Below are 24,280 nucleotides of genomic sequence, written 5' to 3' on the forward strand. Positions count from 1 at the left end.
TTGTGCTTATTTTGTACAGAGATAGAAAACACAGTAGCACACAGAAGGCTCTGTGATTCCACATGCTGATATGTTTCACTGTGATCAACAAGGACCTGCATGTATTGTGACTCCTTTGGAAGCAGCTTTGAGTGAGTTTTAATGAGCCATTGCTAAATTTTCAGAATGGGTTGCTGGTGAGATGCTTGGTTTCATGGGGTTATTATAGTATGTGTGTCTGTATGTGAGTGCATTGTTGGATACACAGGAAAAGTATCTCCAAAATGCAATGATTATACTGTGAATAGGGTCTTGTTGGCAACCATTGTAGCGTGGAGCGAGGAGGTGGACGCACATGCTGAGATAAGCGAGATTTATTAAGGGCAAGTCCAGGGTCATGATCAGAACGGTCCAGGTTCATATAGCCAACACGTAGAGATCGCGGGACAGATATGACAATAAAGACCACAGAACCTCAAACAAGAATCAAACACTACAAACAACACAGACAGAGATTCAAGCAACAGAGACAAAGATCAGCACAAAGACCAGCAAACACAGGGATTAAATACCCACTGAAAATGAGGGACAGGTGGAAAACAAGTGGAGACATTCAGGGGCAGAGTCATGAAATGAGGGGGCTAAACCAAAACAAAAAATGCACATGGGCTAAACCAAAACATGAACACATGGACAGGACTGGGAGGGGCCAGTCGTGACAACCATAGTGAGCCATAAAGATAACTGCAATCTGATTATGCCTGTTTTCAAAGTTATCCAGATTACATAATCCATTATATTTATATATATCAAAATATTAAACATCTTGCAAATGTAAACGCACTGCAAACACTTTTAACTATATGACTACAACTGAACTGCAGCTTACAAATATGCTGCAAATAAAGAAAACGTAGAAAAACTTTAGAAACGCTGCAAAGCCAACTACACAACAGAACCATCAAATGTTTTGTTGCAAACACTCAACAGGGTCACAAGAAACGTGTTGAGAAAAAAAGATGCAAATTAACTGCCAAGGATTTCAAAACAATCAAGCGTGAAGCTACCAGGAACCCATTATCTTCCAGTTCTGTCATATTCCAGAACTGCAACCTACCTGGAGCACCAAGAAGTACAAGATGTTCAGTGCTCAGAGACACGGCCAAGGTAAGGAAGGCTGAAACCCGACCACCACTGAGCAAGACACATAAGCTGAAGCATGTAGACTAGTCCAAGAAATATTTGAAGACAGATTTTTCAAAGGTTTTATGGACTGATGAAATGAGAGTGACTTGACGGACCAGATGGACGGGCCCGTGGCTGGATCAGTAACGGGCACAGAGCTCAACTTCGAGTCAGACACCCTCAAGGTGGAGGTGGGGTACTGATATGGGCTGGTATTATTAAAGATGGACTGTTTCATGTTGAAGATGGGCTCAAAATCAACTCCCAAGCCTACTGACAGTTTTTAGAAGACACTTTCTTTAAGCAGTGGTACAGGAAGAATCTGCATCTTTCAAAAAGACAATGATTTTTATGCAGGACAATGCTCCATCACATGCATCCAAGTACTCCTCTGCATGGCTCGCCAGTAAAGGTGTTAAAGATGAAAAACTTATGACATGGCCCCCTTCCTCACCTGGCCTGAACCCAACTGAGAACTTGTGGGCAATTCTTAAACGGGAGATTTACAGTGATGGAAAACAGTACACCTCTCTGAACAGTGTCTGGGAGGCTGTGGTTGCTGCTGCACAAAAAGTTGATCGTCAACAGATCAAGAAACTGACAGACTCCATGAATGGAAGGCTTATCACTGTTACTGAAAAGAAGGGTGGCTATATTGGTCACTGATTTTTTTTATATGTCAGAAATGCTTATTGGAAAGTTTTGAGTTGTTTGTTTATAATTCTCACTTGAACAAAAGAAAATAAAAAAGTGAGAAAGTGTGTTTTTCATTTAGCTGCGTAATAATTCTGCGCAATAATAGTTTCTCCTAAGAAAGCCAAAACCTCACTTTTACTTTCTTAAACATTCATGTTTGAGGTTTATTAACATTTTGGATTAAGCGAGAGCACTGTAGTTGGTGATTGATAAAAATAATCCTCAAAAATAAGACTTGCCTAATAAGTGTGCACACAGTGTATATAATGCAAAATCACTGACAGAAATAGAGAAGACCGCAGACCACAACCTGGCTGGCTGGTTTACTGTCACAGCTGCACTGTGGTAGTTATGTGGTATTATTAGTTCAATAGTACTAGTTACAGTTACAGCTAATTCATATTACGATACAGTGATAGTAAGTTAGCAATCTGCTCAAATAAAATTTAATTTACTTGTACTGGTGAATTTTGATTATCCTTCAGAAACATTTCTGTGGTGTTATGACTGGCTTATCATGGTTTCTGAAATTGCATAGTTCACTATTTAGGATAATTGCATTTTTGATTAAGCAAAATTAATAAATTGGTCAATTAATTTTTCATTTGTTGAGTGCGCACACAAACTGTGTACTAGCTGTGCCACTATGGCTGATAACAAGATAGAAGATGTAGGCAATATTAGATAAATATGTACACTTATCATCAAAAAATAGTTGCACCCAGAAGGAATCAACCCACAGAAATGAACTTGGTGGGTAGGATTGATATCACGAGACATGCAAATGATTCAAGTTTCTTGCTCGGCCACACATGTGATGTAAGCAAGGACGGGCCTTATCATTATACCTGACTGACTATATAAGGTCATCCCGTTACACTTGCTTTCCATTCTGACTTATGCTACTGTGTTGGTAGCATCCTTTGCAAGCAAATTATGCCTCTGAGAAGAGTTTGAATCATAGGGCTCTGGGAAGCAGGATAGTCTTGTTGACATATTACGCGCAATACTGGTCTTGAGTATATTACCATAGCACGCTGGCAGTGGATAGAAGAAAGACACACACCAGTGATGTGAATGATCTGGGAGACCTACATCAACCATGGAGAGGGAGAACCAACGGATTGCCTGATGTGTGGACTGACCCAACAGCCACAATTGCGGACATTCAGTGAGCAATGATGCCAGCACCGTTGGCAAACAGCTGTACGATGCGGGACTAAATGCACACAGACCATTACGATGACTGGCCATAACGCCATGTCAACCTTGCCAAAGATTACAATGGTGTGTTGCTAGTCTGTCATGGAGTGACTCAGAATGGCAGTGGGTCATCTTCAGTGACGAGTCCTGCTTTTGTCCTGGTGGAGATGACCAGCAAATCCATGTGTGAAGGCACTGTGGTCAGTGCCAAGATAAATGCTTTGTTGTCATGCGTCACATGTCCAGAAGACCTGGTGTCATGGTGTGGGGTTCAATTCCACATTTTTGCTCTTCATTACTGGCACTTTGACAGCCCAATGTTACATTAATGAGATCCTGCAAACAGCAGCCCTACCTTTTCTGAATGCACAATCCAGTGCGCTGTTCCAACAGAACAGTGCTCGTATACTGCTGCCGTCTCAAGAGCTTGCCTTGAAGATACAGATACAATGCCATGGCCAGCCGCATTGCTAGATCTAAGAAAATGTGTGGGATGCTATTGGACGTGCTGTCAACACTCCACTCCTACCGTAAAATCTTCAGGAACTGCGTGAGAATATTCAAGCTCCAAGGGATGGATTATTGCAGAACACCATTAGGAACCTCTGCAACTCCATGCTGACATGTCTGGCATATTACTTTTTATGTTATTATATATATTTATATACTACTGGTGTTACTTCTGTATGTGTAGCTCATTGCACACACTGTTTGTATAATCGCTATAGACAGATAATGACCAATAAGACTGGATACTCTGAAGCAGCCACACATGAACCTAAGGTCACTATGCCCAATGTCAAGCATTGGGCATAGTTGTATAAGCTCTAGACAAGTTTTTTTGGATTGTTTTTACTGAAAAGATTTGGGTGGCTATTGACTTCTAGTGTTTGTTAGCTACATTGGTCTCAGAGCTTCGGTTATAAACTAAAGAAGAAAATTTGGACACCAATCATGTCCTGGCTAATCAACTACATCTTGGGTAAGTGGAAAGACTGTGTAATTTTCTTGCCAAACTATTTCTGCTAGAAATCTACCCAACATCAATTCTCTCTCTCTCTCTCTCTCTCTCTCTCTCTCTCTCTCTCTCTCTCTCTCTCTCTTTCTCTCTGTCCCTGTCCCTCTCTTACTATATTTTCTGTCTTTGGCTTGCTTTCCTCCTGTCACAGTCACAGGTATAGAATTCTCAAATATTCATGAGCTGCTGGAATTATTGATGCGGAGTGCTGACAATTCCCGCGGGAAACCTTCTGTGTTTTATCGGATTCATTTATACAGCCTTTTTTTTCTCTGGCCAGGTGGAAACGCAAGCCGTATGTGTATGTTTTTCCTGTTTGCCAGACGAGAAGGTCTTGCAAATAGCTTCTTATTAGATTTCGTCTCCAGCAATATCAGGAGAGGAACACAGAAACAAGCAGATGACGGAATATGGCTCTGTCTCTGGTCTGCTGCAGCCTGGGGCTGGAATGAGGGAGAGTGAGAGAAATTGGGGAAAGATTATTAAATTAGTGTCCGGAACCTGATTTCAGTGCCTGATTTGTGTCTGTGTGATTGTGTTTAGCTCTTTGCAGGGACCAATGTCTCCAGGTTGATGAAAACATGAACCTTTTATGGTCGTGGGGAAACTTGGTTGGTGGAAAAATGTTTTGTTTAATTGCAGCTTTTATTAGATAAAGGAAAAAAGGTCAGGTAGCTTTTTTCCCTTCTGAGGTTAAGCTCCCTTGGTGTTTATGAACTGTCTTCTTACATTTTATTCTTCCTCCACTATTTCACACTCATAGCCCATTTTAAAAAGGATAAATTCTGTCAGAAGTCAGTATTCTGCACTTTTAATCAATACCGTAGGTTTGCTTGTAAAAGTGGAGATCTAGTCCAGTCAAATCACCTTGAAAGCATAAATGAAGAAAATTATAAAATATAAAACATGGATGACAAGACAAAGTTGAGCAATAGAAGTGTTCTATGGGGCTTTAAGAAAACTTAATACCTATAAGTTCCAGGCTTGTTGCATACTAAGGCGTATTGTTCAGTAACTGCAGGGACCTCAATGCAAACTGGTTGAGCTATTCTTATATTATAGAAGTGTATAATAGTCTTGGGCCTGCTGGTGGGTCCTGACCATGTGAGAGGTTGATATTTATAGTTTTCATTTGGGAGGCATGTCATTGTCAAAATTATATCAGTATTGGCAGATATTAGCTTTAAAAAGGCTTTGGCGTTGGACAGATGTTTAAATTTGACAGATGTTTTAACCTATTGTTTAATACAGCATTTTATACAACAGTTAGTTCTGGCCATGCAAGCTGACTGGTTGAGATGCATTCTAACCGTGCAGTTATTTTGCCATAATATCACATTTTTTCACAAACACTGCATCACTCCACTGAGACACTGTTGCTAAGCAACCACTTTAAATCCTGTTGGAGATGCTCAAGCCATTAGAATGTTTTTAGTTCTTACTTTGCCACAAACAGAAAATGGATACTTTTAAGATCACGTTTGACCCACAGCCGATTTGGTCAGACTCTGATGATGAGACTACACTAAATTTCCAAACTTTCAGTTGGTCTGTGTGTGGAGCTGAAGATCGAGTGAGTGGAGCTCGTTACTCTGATGTAGCAACAAGCTACTTGTTAAGGAACTATAATTTGGCCACGTTAAATGCTACGTTCACTACCCAATTTATTTATTTATTACTTTATTTATTTAACTATTGTATTAAAGCAATAGCACACTCAAGGTTGTGTGTTATTGCGAATAACATTGTGTTCTATTCCTTAATTATCATGCTGTAAAAGAGCAGAACATTTAGCTGACACTGGACTGCTGGGCTAAAATGTATGAATTTTATTCACTTTACTGCTTTTGTAAATTCATAGAAATAGTTGTTGTAGTTCTCAATAATGCAAATTCAAGTAGATGTAGCCCCAATTTCTATCTTTCTTAAACATTTATCTGTAGGCATTGGTACTAGCATTGGTAGAAATGTAAAAATATTGGAAATCTGCCCAGAATTCCCACATGAGTGCATCCCATTGAATGTGTCTTGTTTTGTGGAATGGAAAATGTAGCTTTTTGTCACTGTTTGACATCAACAAACCGTATTCAAGAGGCTTAAACTGCAGAATGTGTCGATACCCAATGTAAATATTCTCTATTGTAATTACCTATGTAATAAAGTATGTAATTACATAGTTACATTTAAATACTGTTGTCAAGTGATGGTAATAAATCTTTATTTTTAAGGCTGAAGGTGATCTGTGGCTCAGCAGTATTTACATTTACACTGGCTTTCATTTGGCAAGCATTTGTATACAAAGCAATGTAGACCCAAGTGCTACGTGACTTTCCATTTCAAGAACAGTGCAAGATGTAGGAGGAAAGAAAGGAGGTTTTTTGTGTTGGCATCTTTAAAAGGCTGTGTGTCATTAGTTAATCCAAATTTAAAGACTTATTCACCTAAATTATTCGGAGATTATTCGCTTTCTATCTCCAGTAGTGATAGAGAAGAGAATGCAATCATCCCACAAAGACAGGAATACAAACTTGTGCATGTGTTTGGCTATTTTGTGTAGTGTTGTGACTTATGCGGATGAAATATTCATGGATAATGTAGATGAGACTGCTTGCAGCTGTGTCTGAGACCGAAAGAGAAGGAGAGAGAGAGGTTAAGTCACAGTGAGAGTGAAGAGCAGGAGTGGTTGTCCTGTACAGTCACCTTCTGACAGACAATTAATGCGCTCAGCTCTGTCAGTAGAGATAGACATGCCTATTCAGTACTGTGCAAAAGTTTTATGCATTTAAGCACATTGTTTAAAGACATTTATCTTGGCAATAAGTGTGTTTTACTTACACAAACACTATTTGTCATTAGAATATATGCAAATAAACATAAAAAAATGTTAAAAGTTCAAAAGTACAGAGTTTGGTTTGAGATTTCTTTTTGACATCTCTAGCCAACCTATAGATTTGTAAAATATAATAAAGTATTGATTAGACAAAATAGGTATTATATGATAGCTTCCGTTAATACTGGGTTGCCTTGAGGAGAGGTATTAAAATGTCTCAATGGAAACATTAAATCACTCTTTTTTATGTTAACATTATTTGCGTTTATTTCTAGTATTAGTGTGTGTAATTGAGGATGGGTGGAGCCAGGGAAGAGCAAGAGCTGGAATGAGCCATTCCAGACAGGATCTTTTCCAATGGAGCCTCCCCAGAGGGAAACATTTTCTGTATTTTTAAACCCATCTTGTTGTTATAGAAAATAAATCATATATGTAATAAAGAATCACACTTTAAGGATAACGACAACATGCAACCATGGCAACACAAAGCAATGTGGCAACAATAACATTTCCATATCTGTCTGTATATGAAAAGAAGTCAGACCAACAGATGACACATTTGTACTGTGTAACTAATAACTGTGAGTTATCAGCATATTCTCCATCAATCTGGAGAATCATCTCACCACACACAGAACCCTTTGATCATGCCAAAGGTTCTTCAAGCATTCATAGACCTATATAGAAACATTTTCATTACTAAGGAACCGTTGAAGTACTAATGTAGCTGCCTTGCTTCTGCATTTATCAAATAACAGCCTACTCTGGGAAATCCACCCTAAAGCAGAACCTTCAAGATACAAAAATATCAAATATTTTCATACTGGGATATTTGAATATTATATTTATAGCATTGTATGTAATACTATAAATAATAGAAATGGCTAAAATATGCAAAATGTTCCTCTTTAATCCTCACATTTTAAGCTTCACCCACATTAGTCTCATAATTGTGTTTTTTTAAAAGAAAATCCAGCTAATTGTAAATGTACCCAAACGCACTATTGTGTGCTGCAGTGTTTTGCTGGTTGAGTGTAATTAAGCACTGAACACAGAAGCCCATGCACCTGCAGTGCAACAGCATTAGAACCACATTCTCAGATCAAATCAGGAATGAAATAAATTAGTCAGTATGTTATATGAGGGAGATGTTGAAGATGGATGTGCTTTCCCTGTTTGTCTTTTACTTAGCACTGTGTTCCTGAAAGACACAGTGGCAACAGATTTTAAATATTATTTTATTTCAAACTCAGAAACTCACACTTCCGTATCCAGAACATCCCTGTTAAAGGCCAACATTAAACAACCATGGCGACATCTGATGTGAACATGTTTACTCACCTCTTACGGCTTTGCTGCAGAAGTGTCTAGACTGAAATTTTCTGCTGTTAAGACCAGCAACCCCCCTGCTGAATATGTCTTGAAGGTTCTGCTTTGGGGTGAATTTTTGGGGGCGGGCTGTTATGAGCCAAATGCTGTAGCGAGGCAACTAACTCACCTCTCAAAAAGAGTTCCTCAGCAGTTCCTTAGGAGGGACAATGGTTTTATACAGAACTATGACCACTTGAAGAACGCTTTGCATGATTAAAGGGCTCTTTGTGTGGTGAAACTTTGATGGAATTTCCAGATTGATGGAAATTGTGCTGTAGATGGTTCTATATAGGTCCTTTTTGAAAAGTGTTCTATGTAGCACCAAAAAGGGCTTTGCGATTGCTACAGTGTCAAGCTTGTAAAAATAGAGGAACCCTTTTTGGTGCTTTACAGAACCTTTTTCGTCTATAGCATGTTCGCCTCCATCGTTTCACCATTTCATGATGCAGAGAACCCCTTTATCATGGAGAGGTCCAATAGTACTGTCTTGGTTGTATTTATTAACCTACAGATGAGTGGCTAGCAGTCATGATCATTTGACACCACAGGGATTCCTATTGGTTGTATGATGTGTAATAATGCATGTTGGATATTGTGGTGATGAATGGAAACATAAAAATGAAACAAAATCAAACCAAAGAGGCTGGGGGATATAAAGCTGCACTACAGAACTTTACAAAACTCTATAAATTGATATATTATGGTGTCATGCAGAGGAACAGCCAGGGAAGGCCATAATTTCTCTTTTATTTAGAGCAAGACAGCAAAGGCACTGAAACACAGGGAGAAGTAGCAAGTAGGTCTTTTCTAGCCATAACTCCTCACTTTTGAGCACATCACTAACAGGATGGAACAAAACATTTTTGCAGTTTAATAAAGATAAAACAGTTTGTTTTATTTGGGAATGGCAATGAGAGGCACAGACTAGCTGCATATCTGGATTCAAGTGCCCTAAAATCTGAAGAACATATACACAACCTTGGTGTACTAATGGGCTCTGATCTTAGTTTAAGCAGCCACGTCAGAGCAGTTACTAAATCAGCTTTATGTCACCTTAAAAACATCAAGATCAGAGATTTTCTGACTAAAGCAGACCTTGAGAAACTCATCCATGCCTTTATTTCTGACAGGATTGATTACTGTAATGATCTCCTGGCTGCACTCTCAAAAATCCAATCAAACAGCTTCAGATGATTCAAAATGCAGCTGGGAGTGAAAGAAGGGAACACATCACCCCCCATTCTTAAATCTTTACACTGGATACCAGTCTGTCACAGAATAGACTATAAGATACTATTACTGGTCTATACATTGCTTAGTGGTGCAGGACCAACATATTTATTTCCTATGTTGAAGCAATATGAACCCAGAACCCAGAACCAGATCATTAGGAACTGGTCAGTTAGTCCTTCTGAAGATCAAGACTAAACATGGAGAAGCAGTGTTTAGCTACTATGCTGCTATTAAATGGACCCAGTTGACAGAGAACATTGGAAGAAGTCCCAACATTGGATACTTTTAAACCTGCTCTGAAAATGTTCCTATCTGAGCAGTTTTCAGCTCTGTTTAAACAAGGTTAGCGTTTCTAGACCCTTTTCCTCTGTATCAGCACTTTTTCTTATCCTAATCTATCTATAATTTTTAATTAGATTTTTTAAGTATTCACAGCCTAACACAAAATAAAACAATAAATACACACACACACACACACACACACACACACACACTTTAAATTAAGGAACAACAACATTAACAACATCAAACAACACAAATAGTCTGTTTTACAGGGGGCAGGGCTACAGTGCACTCTGCATACCTTGCTCCTGGAGTCTCTCTCTCTCTCTCTCTCTCTCTCTCTCTCTCTCTCTCTCTCTCTCTCTCTCTCTCTCTCTCTCTCTCTCTCTTTCTGACCAGAGCATTTGGCAGCCACTGCAATATTGAGGTCTAGGTTCAGGCTAGAATGGCCCAGAATGACCAAGTCATGCTAACCTTGATATTTGTACTTTCTCTATTAAACCTGAACTGCCATCATTCTTTAGCCATGAAAATCAAAAGTTTTGGAACACCTGGCCTTCTTTTGTACCTGTTTTGGTGTCAGTGAATGGAGTGGCAACATTTGATTTCTGGTTTGTTTTGTTTGTTTGCATGTGTTCCTTTTTAATATGCTACAACCAAAAGCCATCATTGCCATTTGTTTATTTGTCCTCTGTTTGTTGCCATGACATCCGCTCTACTCAAAACCCCCTCAAAGATATTATGGAGTGTCCTAGAAAAACGAATATGGAGTTCTTTTTGTTATACTCCGACAATGTGTTCAGCTGTAGTTTGCTTTTATTTAGTTCTTTCATCTTTGGAGGTGCTGCTGCCTGTGTTAATAATTTGATCAAATCAGACTTTGACAGTTTCCTTTCTCAGGCTCTTGTTAGCTGTTAGTGGTGATGTTTTCCTCTGTAAGCAAACAAGGATCATCTTTAATATGTTAGCGCTATTTCTAACCAACAAAGTAAAACATGCTCATTTGTATTAAAACATTTTGGAAAGCTAGGCAATCACTGTGAAGATGAACCACTAGACAGCTGAAGGTGAGAAATGCAAAGCAGCGAAGTGTAGGAATCTGCTGTTAGAATACAGAGCGTTTTTGTGTGCTTATTTTAATATCTGAAAAAACAAGAATAATTTCTGAAACGAAGTCATAGATGCACATTATGGCTTAGGATTTCAATGATTATCATCTAGATCCTCATTTATTGTTGCATGATGTCAGTGATATTATGTGATTAAGATCTGCTGCAAGGTGAATAATTAAAGATTGAGGTGAAAACTGATTGACAACACAGAGAGAGAGAGAGAGAAAGAGAGAGAGAGAAAAGAAGAGAGTGGGGCAAGAAGAAGAGAAGGAGAGAGAATGCAAGAAAGAAATAATGAAAAACTAAAGGTGAGAGACAGATAGAGAGGGAAAGGGTGGAGTGAGATAGAAAAAGAGAGAGAAAAATGTGAACACTTACTCTCTTTTTTCAGGTTTTGACCTGCGTTTAGTCATTCCTTTATTTTTTAAACGTATCTAACTGACTCTTATTCTTCTCTGTTGCTGCCCTGATATGTTCAGATGTTGTTTTTTTACTCATGCCTTTGTTTCTCAAAGGCTGTCGCTGTCTCTTTCCATTTTTGTACTTTTTGTTCTGTACCAAGTGTAGTTTGTGTGCTAGGTCTGAGAATCAGTATTGATTTTATCTCTCTCTCTCTCTCTCTCTCTCTCTCTCTCTCTCTCTCTTTCTTTCTCTCTCTCTCTCTCTCTCTCTCTCTATCTCACTCTCTCTCTCTCTCTTTCTCTCTCTTTGTCCTCCCTCAGGAGTTTCCCTTCCAATCATTGTTCAGGGTTTCTAAATGGTTATTGACGTGCACTGTCCACTCTCGCTGCCTGATGTGAGTGACATGGCTGTAATATAGAGTTTCCCTTTAGCTTTAACACAGAAAGACTTTGTTAATGAGCTGCTTAGTCAGGTATTAGTAAGGAGTCGCATTCTTGCTCTTGTATTTGATTGTCTGTATGAGATAATGAATGGAAATTTGGTTGACGATGAGAGGCAGGTAGAACTTTTAATCAATATCAACAATATCTAAATGTAATGTTGTGTTTTCTCCCTGAATGTAATGTAGCAAATACCCCCAAAAAGTGATTTTAGTATTCAAGTACTAGGACTAGTGGTTTACATAGTCCTATTCACATTTTATAAATTACACATGCAAATTAGCTTTGTGTAAAGCTTTATTCAAGTCAGTATGAATCTGCATTATGTGTGGGTTTTAATGTTGGTTTGTTTGTAACTTTAGTCTAGCAGTAACAACTGTGAAGTGATCTTAATCCATTGTGAATCTACAGTGTGTGTAGTATGTACAATATAACAGCAATAATTGTAGATTTATACTGGATTAATATCAATCAACAGTATGTGCAGCGTGTACAGTTTGACAGTAATAGTTGTGGTCTAATTTTAACCCAGTAAGAATCTAAAGTGTGTGTAATTTTTACAGTCTAACAATAATAATTATAGAATAATGTTAATCCATTATGAATCTACAATGTGTGTATATAGAATCTGACAGTAATAACTATGAAGTGATATTAATCCAGTAAGAATCTAAAGTGTATGTAGTTTTCACAGTTTTACAGTAATAATTCTATGGTAATTTTAATACAGTATGAATACAGTGTGTTTAGTTTTTACAGTCTGACAGTAAAAATTGTGGAATAGCTTGAACCCAGTAAGAATCTACAGTGTGGGTAGTATGTACAATCTGACAGTGATAATTATGGAGTGATCTTAATCCAGTATGAATCTGCCGTGTGGGTAGTATGTACAATCTGACAGTAATAATTATGGAGTGATCTTAATCCAGTATGAGTCTACTGTCTGTGTAGTTTTTACAGTCTGTACAGTAGTAATAGTGGGGTGAGTGACCTTCTTTAATTAGCTGAACTCAGAACTCCCTCAGTAATTGTAGTCCTGTTCCAATACACTTCCCATTAATGGAATAACAAAACCTTTTAATAGACATTGCCGTGTTGTTATTGATATTCAGCATGTCCTATAATGATGTGAATCCAGGCCGTGACCTTCCAGTAGTATCTAGACTTTGCTTTTATTTAGTGAATTTTTAATCAATATCAACAATATCTAAATGTAATGTTGTGTTTTCTCCCTGAATGTAATGTAGCAAATACCCCCAAAAAGTGATTTTAGTATTCAAGTACTAGGACTAGTGGTTTACATAGTCCTATTCACATTTACTGTACACAGTCTGTACAGTAGTAATAGTGGGGTGAGTGACCTTCTTTAATTAGCTGAACTCAGAGCTCCCTCAGTAATTGTAGTCCTGTTCCAATACACTTCCCACTAATGGAATAACAAAACCTTTTAATAGACACTGCCGTGTTGTTACTGATATTCAGCACGTCAGGCCATGACCTTCCAATAGTATCTAGACTTTGCTTTTATTTAGTGAATTTAGCTACTTTAAGCTGCAACCATTGCTGACATTGTATTGAGCAATACAGGGGGACGCTTTAGAGCAGCCACACATAACCCTTAGGTCACCATGCCCATTGTCAAGTGTTGATTGGAGGGCTAAAAGTCCCTAGCACTAGGCTGAGCAGTGAAGCTGCATTGTTAATACCTTTGAGATGGATTGGAACGGCATCTGTGACCCAAAACTAATCATCTAACATCAGTATCTGACCTCACTAATGCTCTTGTGGCTGAATGCAATCAGATTTTTACAGCACTGCAGCAAAGGGGGGGGGTTCCAATTTCTGAAGAAATTTTGGATGAGCAGGTGTCAACATATATTCAGCTCCAGTAGTTCTATAGTCAAACCACTGGGCTGCTGAATAGTTAAATACGGTATCTGAGTCTGTCATAAATCATACACAGTACTAAAACATGGTAACCATACTGAATTATTAAAAAATGTATGTACACACATGCATAAATCCATTCATCACTCTCACTGTTACTCTCATTTTCCTTTCATCTTAATCGGCATGTTATTCTTCTTTCTCCCTGCTTTACCCATACACATAAACACACACACACACCATGGCACAGCCTCCTAATCAGTCTAATTGGGAGCTAGCAGAAAGGATACAATTTGGTGGCGCTGAGCGAAGGGGGAGAGGGAGAGAGAGATAAAAAGAGGAGGATAGAGCGAGAGTGGTGTTTACGGACGGATTGATGCTGGCTTTTGGCTGCTGCTTTTGTTGATATGTTTTCAGTATTGTCTTTGGGGTTGAATAGAAGTTAATTCTGACATTTAAAAAGCTTGCCGCTACCTCGCTCCCTAAAGCTGTGTGTGTGTGTGTGTGTGTGTGTGTGTGTGTGTGTGTGTGTGAGTGTGTGTGTGTGTGTGTTAGGGTTGTAAAGATATACGTTTTACAGTTCGATACAATTTTTGATAATCCTACTCTTTTCTTGCATTTTATTCCCACTTGAGGTCCACTTATAACATATGTGTGGGTTTATGTACCTACATGGTCATATTTCACTTTACATGACTATTTTCCAACCTTTCTTTATCCCTTAGAATTAAACAGGCTCTTTCTTTTACTGTGCCTTTAAGTCTGATATAAGATTAACCCCTAAAATTGCCAGAGTCATCAGCAGGCTCAAAGTTTTACTACACACTTCTGTAATCTAAGAACAGCTCAACCAGTTTGCATTGAAGTCCCTGTAGTTACTGATAATACAACTCAGTATGTAACAAGCCTGTGTTTTAATGGGATTCATGAGTTCTCATATGATTGACTGCCCAGTATTGTGCCCCATTCAGAAAGCACTCCTTGAAACACTCCTTAGAACTTCAATATGAGTGGGCTAAATTGCTGTAGGCTGTATAGGCTGTTAAATACAGATAAGTTGGTCACAGGAAGTTAGTTTAAAATAGGCAGTGTTTACATAGTATATCATACTTGTTGATTGTTAGTGTTGTAAAGGGCCCCCTTTGTTTGACAAAAAGCTATGAAAAATAACTTTTAATTATGTCAATATTAAAATGATCATGTTTCAGATGAAGTCAAACGTAGTGATACATGCGGACAAAAATAGTAGCTTTATTGCCCAAATAGTGGTCTCCAGTCTAATGGCTATAAATAGTTGCAACTGTATTTTTTTTAAGATAAAACAAAACTTGGTTTAGCAACATATTACCATCACTGATTGTCATTAGTATGGCTATGCATTGGTGGTTTCTGAAAGAGATGATAACTGTTTTCTGACAGATCGCTGAAATAGATCTTGTCATAAAAAAACACATATATTATACAGACCAACAAAGAGGGCACTTGAACAGCCGGAGGGCAAAAGAGGAGGGACTTAAGCTCCCGCGGTGTGTATCTGTGCATGTACCTGTGCATAGATGATTATGATTAATAATGATTAACTAGCCATAAAATGTGATTCATCCTGATTTACTATACAAAAGAATGTGATGAATTGCGTTAACTGTATCAGTGCCTGTGTGTTTCTGAGTGTGTGTGTGTGTGTGTGTGTGTCTGTTTGTGTGTGTGTGTGTGTGTGTGTGTGTATGTGTGTCAGGCTTGTATTATGTATGCATTCATGATCACATATACAGCTTCAGTTTTTTCAGCATAACTCTCTTTTCAAGTGTATGAGAGTGCAGTGGTGCTTATTTCTTTCATCTCACAAGAGTTTTTCGTGCACATTTTGCATGTATGAATATGGTATATAAAGTAATTTCTCTTCATTAACAATCATATGGAGCAGAGCTGCATCCTGACTCTCATTTTTTCATCTGTTGCTCTATCCTTCTCCCTGCTACAGAAGAAAGAGAAGGAGTCTTTAAAGAGGAGAGAGAGTGATGGCGTGGCTGGCTTGAAAGGGGAAAGATGTGAAGCCAGCAGGCGGAACTTTCGGCACACTGGTCAGGAGAGGGTTGTTGAAAGGGTAGAAAAAGGAAGGGGTGGAGAGAGAGAGAGAGAGAGAGAGAGAGAGAGAGAGAGAGAGAGAGAGAGAGTGAGCTTCCGTAGCCTCCAGTACTTGTCTTTATTCTCATCTTGAAAAAGGATGCTCTGAAGTGCACAGATGTGGGCTTTAAATGTGTATGCATGCTTGTGTGTGTGCTTTAAATGTGTGAGCTCTAGATGTGTGTGTGTGTGTGTGTGTGTGTGTGTGTGTGTGTGTGTGTGTGTGTGTGTGTGTGTGTGCGTGTGTGTATATTTGTTTTCATACATTTCAAACAAAATAATTTTCACTATGTGACACTTTTTCTAGAAAAGCTTCATGCTGAAAAAGCAAGAAAAAATGTTTAGGATGAGTTATGATTAGGGATAGAATAGAATAGAATATGATTAGGGATTGAATATATACATACATACGTACATACATACATACATACATACATACATGCACAAATATACATATGAATATATATAAAATCACAGATTTTGAAAAATTACATTTTGTTAGCTGGTTAGAAGAACTAAGAACCAAGTCTAGATCCAGTTTCCTCTGGATGCTTCCACTTTTATAAAATGATTACTTAATGTTTTAATATTATTTGTTTGTATTCTGGCACTAATAGTTTTCTGAGCCCATAAACACTTACTGTCCAGACAAATAGCTTTTAATTTTGATTTACATATACAGTACGGAAATAGGCTTCTTGGTGCTTTACACACACACACACACACACACACACACACACACACACACACACACACACACCCACACACACACACATACACACACACACACACACACACATACACACACACACACTGACCTCACTCTCTCACCCACTGAAATGTCCTTTGTAAATGAGGGGGATGGTCAGGATATGTATGTACATGTATGTCCAGCATGGGCCATTTTAATGCAGTGGAGTGTGCATGCAGCCCTTATCAGCAGTCCTCCCCACTCAGCAGTTTATAAGTCATGCTTCAGCAAGAGTTTCAGTTCTTTGGAAAGGATAGTGAAGAAGATGTGATGGACTCAGGAGATCTGACTCCATGCAGTAAGTGCTTGGACCCTTATGGGGAAATTAAAGTTATAGTTTGGTGAAAAAAACAACTGTTTTACAATATTTTTGTATTTTCAAAGTACTACAAAGTACAAGATATGCTAAGATGTCTTTCACAAACTTCAAATAAAACATTGAATGTCTTCTAGAAGCTTCTGTGTTTAATCTAGAACTGCCAAGAAGTGTTCATGTAAATCACTGTTAGCTGGGAGCTAGCAAAGTATTAGAATCCAATAGCAGAAGCAGAAGATAGGATTATCATAGAGGTGGGTGTAGTCCTCATGTTTTAGCCAGATTTTGACATTTATATCCTGAATTAAAGGACTCCAATAGTCATAGTTCACCATGGTTATCTAGTACTTTCTGTTTTTACCTCAACCTTGCCTGCTAAATACGTAGGATGCAAAAATATGTGATGATTTAGGTATGCAGTTTGGTGGCTATGGCATGCTAACTGGTTAGATATGCTAGCTTCTTAGCTCCAGTGCAAAACAAAAGAAGCAGGCTTTGGACACTAAAGATGTCTTGGCTGGTGCACTACATTTGGGACAAGAGGAGAAATTGTGTACATTTGATTTTTGACCAGTCTATCACTCTAAGCCTAGTCTGGGGGCCAGACTCAGAGGAGCTGGTAGTGTGTTAACTCACAGTGGACGAGAAAAGCTTCTGACTGTCTATGTCTCTGTCTGCCAAGCAGATTAGGCTGAACTGTTTGGACTTCAGATACAAAGAAGTTAAAAAGCTTTTTGTCTTCTTTTTAAATCGGCTCCTTATAATTGTTGGCAAGCTCGAGATGGCCGTTGTGCTCTCTGGCTGTCTGCTTTGTGTCTCTGTATGAGTGTAATGGTGTAATGGGAGCAGGGCTTCTTCGGCATTTGGCAAAGACTAAAGCTCTGTTGGAGTGAGATTAGTTTGACCTGGGGGAGGTACTGCAGTTTAAAGGGGCTGTTAACTTTGTTAACCTGTTTATGCTTTTAGCTGTAGGATACTACATGAAATTGCTGTTTGCTGCCAAATAAACAAAATTGGTCAATTCATTGAGACATTTTTGCTCATTTGTGTTTAAAAATAACTATTAAGTAAAAATATTCATTTTTCAGCATCAGAAAAAAGGAAAATAAATATTGAACAGAAAATTACACAGAAGCCTCAGCAACTAAATAAAATCGAATTTTTTCAGGATCTACTGTATCCGCTCTTTGCCTTTATTACAGCTTCCATTCTTTTTAGAAGACTTTTTAGAAGTCTTAGAAGACTGCTTCTTAAAATACCTCCAAAGTTCATCTTAGAAATTGCATTTTCTGCTTCTCACAATCAAACTAGTCCCACACACATTCAATGATGATGGACTCTGGGCTGGTCAGTCAGTTGTTCTTAGAACACCAGCAACTTCTTTGTTTGATGTACAGATTTTCTTCTGTCCCTTTCTCAGTGAACTACACATTCTTTCAGACCCATGGTGCTGAGTTGTCTTCTCACAGTGGAAGGGTCAACAGAAACACCTGTGGATGTTTTCAGATCTTAAGCAGCTTCATTTTCTCCTCTCTCTCAAAGATGAAAGCTTTACGTTTTGGTGGTCTACCAAGTCTTGCACATTATTACGAGTCCCATTTTCTTTGTAGCATTTAACCACTTTTTACCCTCCACTTTTAGAAACTCTTAGTTATGCAAAGAGATTATTTTGTATCTAATCTGATCATCTAAAATAAATAACATGTAAATAATAGCCATTTTGACTGGAAATTGAATGAATGAATGATGGGCTATGATGCTTGATACTATATATTAGAAGATGCTGGAGTCACAATTAGGTTGAATGGGATTTTTATCTGCATTCTGTGAAGCTTTTGAGTTTAGTAATAGAAGTCCTGTTCCAATCCACCTCAAGCTAATGGAACTCCTACTAATAGACATGGCTGTGTGGTGTGTTTGGTACTGTTACGGAGTGTCTTGTATAGTACAGGGATCAGCAGCAAAAATGTTAAGAAGAACCATTTTATCCTTTCAACAAAAATCTAACTACCTTGTGAGTCACAATATTTTATGTCTGCTGTACCATCTTGGCTGCCTCAGTATATGCTAGTATAGTCTAAAATGTAAATGAAATATAAATGAAAGGTAGGCTCTGTTTTAAGCTTTAGCTCAGCTATAGCTGCCTTGCTTGCATCTCTGGCAGGAAACAGTTTCTTGTAAAATGTCTCTCAGCACTCGACTTTTTATGAGGCTGAAGTCGCTTCTCATTCACAAGCTTTTTGATTGAGTTTTCCTGTTCCTGCAATGTAATGAATGTAACTGCTGCACCATGTAAGGTGGAACGGGAAAATTTTTGAAACTGACTACATTTTTGTGTTTTGACAGTTTCTCGTGGCAGATTAAATGTATCAGGAAACCAGATGATCATAAAAGTATTTAAATGTGTCCATTCATCTCTAAATTATTAATGTTCATCTTAAGTCTTACCCTTTGCCATTTTATTAGCTGCTAGCTGGGTGAGACGTTTGTCTGCATATACCATGACCAGCAGTCTGCGCGCCAGTCTTCAGGGTTTAAATGGTTTTTGCAGGTTTAGCAGTTATACATTAACTGATCTTTATGAGGGCAAATGAGTTGCCAACCCCTGCTATAGTGTAATGATGATATAAACATCTGACTATACTGAAATTTCAGCAGACCTATCAAATCCCACAGATTACATTACACAACTCTGCTGGTTGAACTACCCCAGCTTAAAAAACTTGACATGTGTTTCTTATTTGTTGTAGCTGTTTTTGTGGGTTGAGGTCCACTGTGAGCAGGAAGCTGTGTGAATACTCATAAGTGACAGACATCAATGTGACTGACTGAAGTCGATCAATTCTCTGACACATGGATACGTCAAAGGGCATTCCATCAAAAGCTTAATGCTGGTGAACTTTTTCAACAGATAACAGAGAATAATTTTCAGTTATTTTCATGAGTTGGTATCTTGTCTGCTTTTCTCTATCTCTCGCTCGCTCTCTCAGTGCCTGTGAAGTCTTTTGATGTTGCTGTTATAGTGTATTGTTCTCCTCTCATCTTGTCCTGACAACAGTGCTAGAATATTCTAGGATAAAAAATATCAGGGGACATGCATCTGTTAATTTTTTATGCCAAAAAAGTTTAAGAACAGCTGTAAATATTTGTCTCATTTTTCTCTTGATTCATAAACGTTTGCAGTGTGTTGTGATCTGTTGCGTGCTGAGAGATGTTCCTCTCTCTGAGGCTCTGTGCAATTTAAAACATGGTGTAGACCTTTTTCAGAACTTTTCTTATTTTTCAAGTCAACATACATTCTGTGTTGTAACCAGATAGCACCATAATATGAGTTTTTGTTGTTGTTAGGGGCATTTTATGCTTGCTGTGCACCCTGTGTTGACAAAAAGTTCAACACAAAGTGGTCAAGTAGGCTAGGTTCTTGGCTAGGGTCTAGTTGTGGAGTTGTGGAGTCCTGAACTGTATAATTTCAAATATCCAAATTATATTACATTAACCTACTATTAAATATTAGGTTATTTTCTAAAAGGACATACTAGACCATTCTGTCTGTACATATCAAAACGGTAAATGATTAGCATGGCTGATACTTACACATTAAATACATTAAAAATAAATCAAATCCTGTCTTTAAAATAAACACCATCAGTTCAAAACACTGAAGATATTTAAAGTCTGAGTAGACTGATAAATCAATGTGATGATCAGTTATTAATCTCAGTGATACTGAGCTCTGCTAAAGCCTTAGTAGACTGATAAATCAATGTGATGATCAGTTATTAATCTCAGTGTTACTGAGCTCTGCTAAAGCCTGAGTAGACTGATAAATCAATATGATGATCAGTTATTAATCTCAGTGTTACTGAGCTCTGCTAAAGCCTGAGTAGACTGATAAATCAATGTGATGATCAGTTATTAATCTCAGTGTTACTGAGCTCTGCTAAAGCCTGAGTAGACTGATAAATCAATGTAATGATCAGTTATTAATCTCAGTGTTACTGAGTTCTGCTAAAGCCTGAGTAGACTGATAAATCAGTATGATGATCAGTTATTAATCTCAGTGTTACTGAGCTCTGTTAAACCCTGAGTAGACTGATAAATCAATGTAATGTGTGAAGGTGGGGAATGATAAAGAGCATGTGCGGAGACAAGTTTTATTTTGGGCAAATCCAGGGTTATAGTCAAAACAGTGCAGGGTCACTGAGCCAATATGGAGATAAGGTGGGACAGACATAACGAAAGAAACAGAACCTCAAACAAGAATCAAACACTTCAAACAGCAGGATACATACAAACAAACAGACAGCACATCAAACAAATCAAACAAACAAAGACCAACGAAAACAAGGGGCAAACACAGGGCTTAAATACACGAGGGCTAACTAGGAATAACATGACACAGGTTGAAACACAGGTGGCAACAATCATGGGTGGAGTCAGAAAACAAGGGGGCATGACAAAGAACAAGACAAGAAAGCAAAGTAGCACGTGGACGAGACCAAAACAGAAAAGCACATGGAGGAGTGGGAGGAGCCAATCGTGACAGATGACCAGTTATTAATCTCAGTGATACTGAGCTCTGCTAAAGCCTGAGTAGACTGATAAATCAATATGATGATCAGTTATTAATCTCAGTGTTACTAAGCTCTGCTAAAGCCTGAGCAGACTGATAAATCAATATGATGATCAGTTATTAATCTCAGTGAAACAGCTCTTTTGAGGGATGATAGAACTGAGCAGTCTCCTCAGTAGTGAACATGTTCGTAAGTGATAAGCCTAGCATTGGCACTGTAGAGGTGTGTGTGTGTGTTTTGTGGCAAGTTGCATACATACATTAACTGAAAATCACACAGCTGCCTACTTTATAGTCAAATTTTCAGACTTTATTATTGGGATATGAAGATTTGTTTGCATAAGTCATGGTATTGAGGCAGTTGGATTATAGGAGCAGCATTGGAATGAAGCAGGCGAGAGCCAAAATAAAGCTTGTAGCTTCATTTAAATAAGTATATTTTTCATAAAGCATGTTAACACAAAAATCACATGAAGAAAACTGCCAACCAGAAGCACAGAAGAGCAGTTTGAAATAAATAAAAAGTACAGCAGACTTTCTCCCATAGTAATGTATTTTGTAGAGAGAATAGAATGTGTTACTGAATACATTTAGGACATTCAGCCGTCACTTTTTTAAAGTATTTCGCACAACACTGCCTATTAGATTGAATGAGATTGTTCTGCAAAGCTTGTAGATTGATAGATAGATTAATTTAGTTGAAGAAATAAATCATTTTAAACAGCAACCTCATAGAAAGCAACCCGAACTATTGCTTCCTCTGTAGCAGGAAATCTGCTGGTCCAGCTGTCAGAGGACATTTCCATACAGACTCTCGGAGACTGCCCTGGGGTTTCTTTCCTCACTCTATTCGCACTCTAGACCTTGCATTTGTCAGACTGCTTAAATAGGTTTTAAATGTTGAGAAGGTTTTTAATCAACAGGCCGCAAAGCTAAGAGAGAGTACAGCCATTCTGCATGCTGGGGTGCAGTTAAGAAAATGGGCTTTTTTTTAGCAAGGCACTGGACCATGCTGATTGTGAGTGTAGTTGAGCACTTCTTATAATTAAGACTAGTAAATACACTTGTTGCTGTTGCCCATAGAGTCGTCTACCAATATATCATGATTATCATCATGTTTTTCTCCTGGCTACGCTTAGTATTACCAGTTATTTCAAAATTACACTACTATTACTGCTGCTCATTGCATTATTATTATATTAAGGCACTGTAATTGTTTATTGCTAATAACAACCAAACAATATTACTTCTCTTAGTGTTAATTGTAGTGAACGAGGCTGTATCTTACATTTTTCCTTCCTTTACAGATACGGTCATATGGAAAAGTTTGAATGCCAGTTTGTTTGTTTTGTTGATTTTCTAAGTGAAAATATATTGACACATTCTCTACAGAAAACACACTTACATATAACATTTTCTCTCAATTTTACTGCACAATTTTAACATATTGGGATAAAAAATAAAACATGAAGTATAAAATGGTGAAGGAATTTTTCAGCATGTTAAATTCAGCAGATAAACAGTTATTGTGCATTAAAGTGTGCAGAAGTATGTTTTTTTGTTCACTTATTTTCAACAAAACATGTACTTTGTCCAGTCAAATGGTCAAACTATGACCATATATACTATTGTGTTGGTTTTTGTAACATCACAAAAACAACAAAAATCAAACCAGACTGTTTTTGCTTTGATTTCATATACAGATTGTATGATGTGGGGAGTCTGAAACATGAACAGTGTTTACAGACTATATCAAACTCTTGTTTTAAAGGAATGGTTTGGCATAATATTCTAATTTACACGTTTATATTTACATCTTCTTCTTATTTGACATGTGGTTCAGCCAAGACATGTTTGATGTCCAAATTTAGCTTCTTCAACAGAGGCACTGTGAGGCTAGTAGTATGTCCTAAACTACATCAACAATTCTGCACGACCTTACTGAAGACCTGGATGCAGTTTGAAAGGGTTGAGAGAAGTTTTGGGTAGGTATTTATGGAAAATATTTGGGTGACTATTGACGTCTAGTGTTGTAAGCAACATTAGCCTCCTTGCTCCAGCAAACATGTCTTGGCTGAATGATGTCTGGGTTAAGAGGAAACACTGTGATTTTTCACTACACCATCTGTAATACTGTTTTTCGTATTATAGGCCTTTTAAAAAATGACAAATTTGAAAAGGTGTAGAAAATGTTCCCATAACCGTTTGGAAATATTCCAGCAGTAATGTTATGTGATGCTTCACTGAGGTAAAAATTACCATGACAAAACACTTGAGTGTCAAACCTTGCCTTGCCTCTATATATAGAGCAGGGGGCGTTCTGCCTCAAAGACAGCTGGGAAAAATTAATGAGCGCTCAAAACTCAAAAGCTTCCATCCCTCCTTCTCCTTCTCTCTCTTTCTCTTGCTGTCTTCCGCCTCTCCATCAGTTGCTGGGTGAATGACAGATGGAAAAGATGAGGAGATTACGCATCCTTTGTTCAGAAAACAAAAGCGAACAGCGGGGAGGGAAAAAAAAGACAAATGTGATGTACGGTGTGTGCAGAGAGGGAAGAAGAGAGGTGGAGCGAGGTTTGGAGTACGATGGAGGAAGGAGATGCATGAAGAAAAGGAGGGATAGCTATAGATAGAAATAACATATTAAGGAGAGAAAAAAAGCTAAAATACAGATATTAAAGGGGCATAGAGAACCTAATTTTCCTGCCTTTTTGTGCTGTGCAAGCAACTCTCTAATCTATACAGTCCTTACCTGGAACCTGTGCTGTAAAATCAGCCCATTTTGAGCATAACATTTTTGTGATGTCACAGAATGCATTTGTATATGTCAGCCTATTTAACCCTCAGCAGTTTACCATCACCCATTAATTCTGAAGCTATA

General features: G+C 38.1%; 1 protein-coding gene across 13 annotated transcripts in view; it reads left to right on the forward strand.

Annotated features, from left to right (window-relative positions):
- si:ch211-278a6.1 (SRC kinase signaling inhibitor 1) overlaps window positions 1-24,280 on the forward strand; it is a 244,733-nt gene that overhangs the window by 41,444 nt on the left and 179,009 nt on the right. The window contains exon 1 of one of the 13 annotated variants that reach the window (XM_017697525.2): window positions 4,002-4,045. The exons of the other annotated variants lie outside the window; for them this stretch is intronic. Within the exon in view, the coding sequence (XP_017553014.2) occupies window positions 4,018-4,045 (28 nt within the window). The 5' untranslated portion in view covers window positions 4,002-4,017. Of the gene's footprint in view, window positions 1-4,001; window positions 4,046-24,280 lie in introns of those variants that run through there. 13 annotated transcript variants of the gene reach the window in all.

Source organism: Pygocentrus nattereri, chromosome 14 (genome assembly GCF_015220715.1).
Source record: "Pygocentrus nattereri isolate fPygNat1 chromosome 14, fPygNat1.pri, whole genome shotgun sequence".
Lineage (NCBI taxonomy): Eukaryota > Metazoa > Chordata > Actinopteri > Characiformes > Serrasalmidae > Pygocentrus > Pygocentrus nattereri.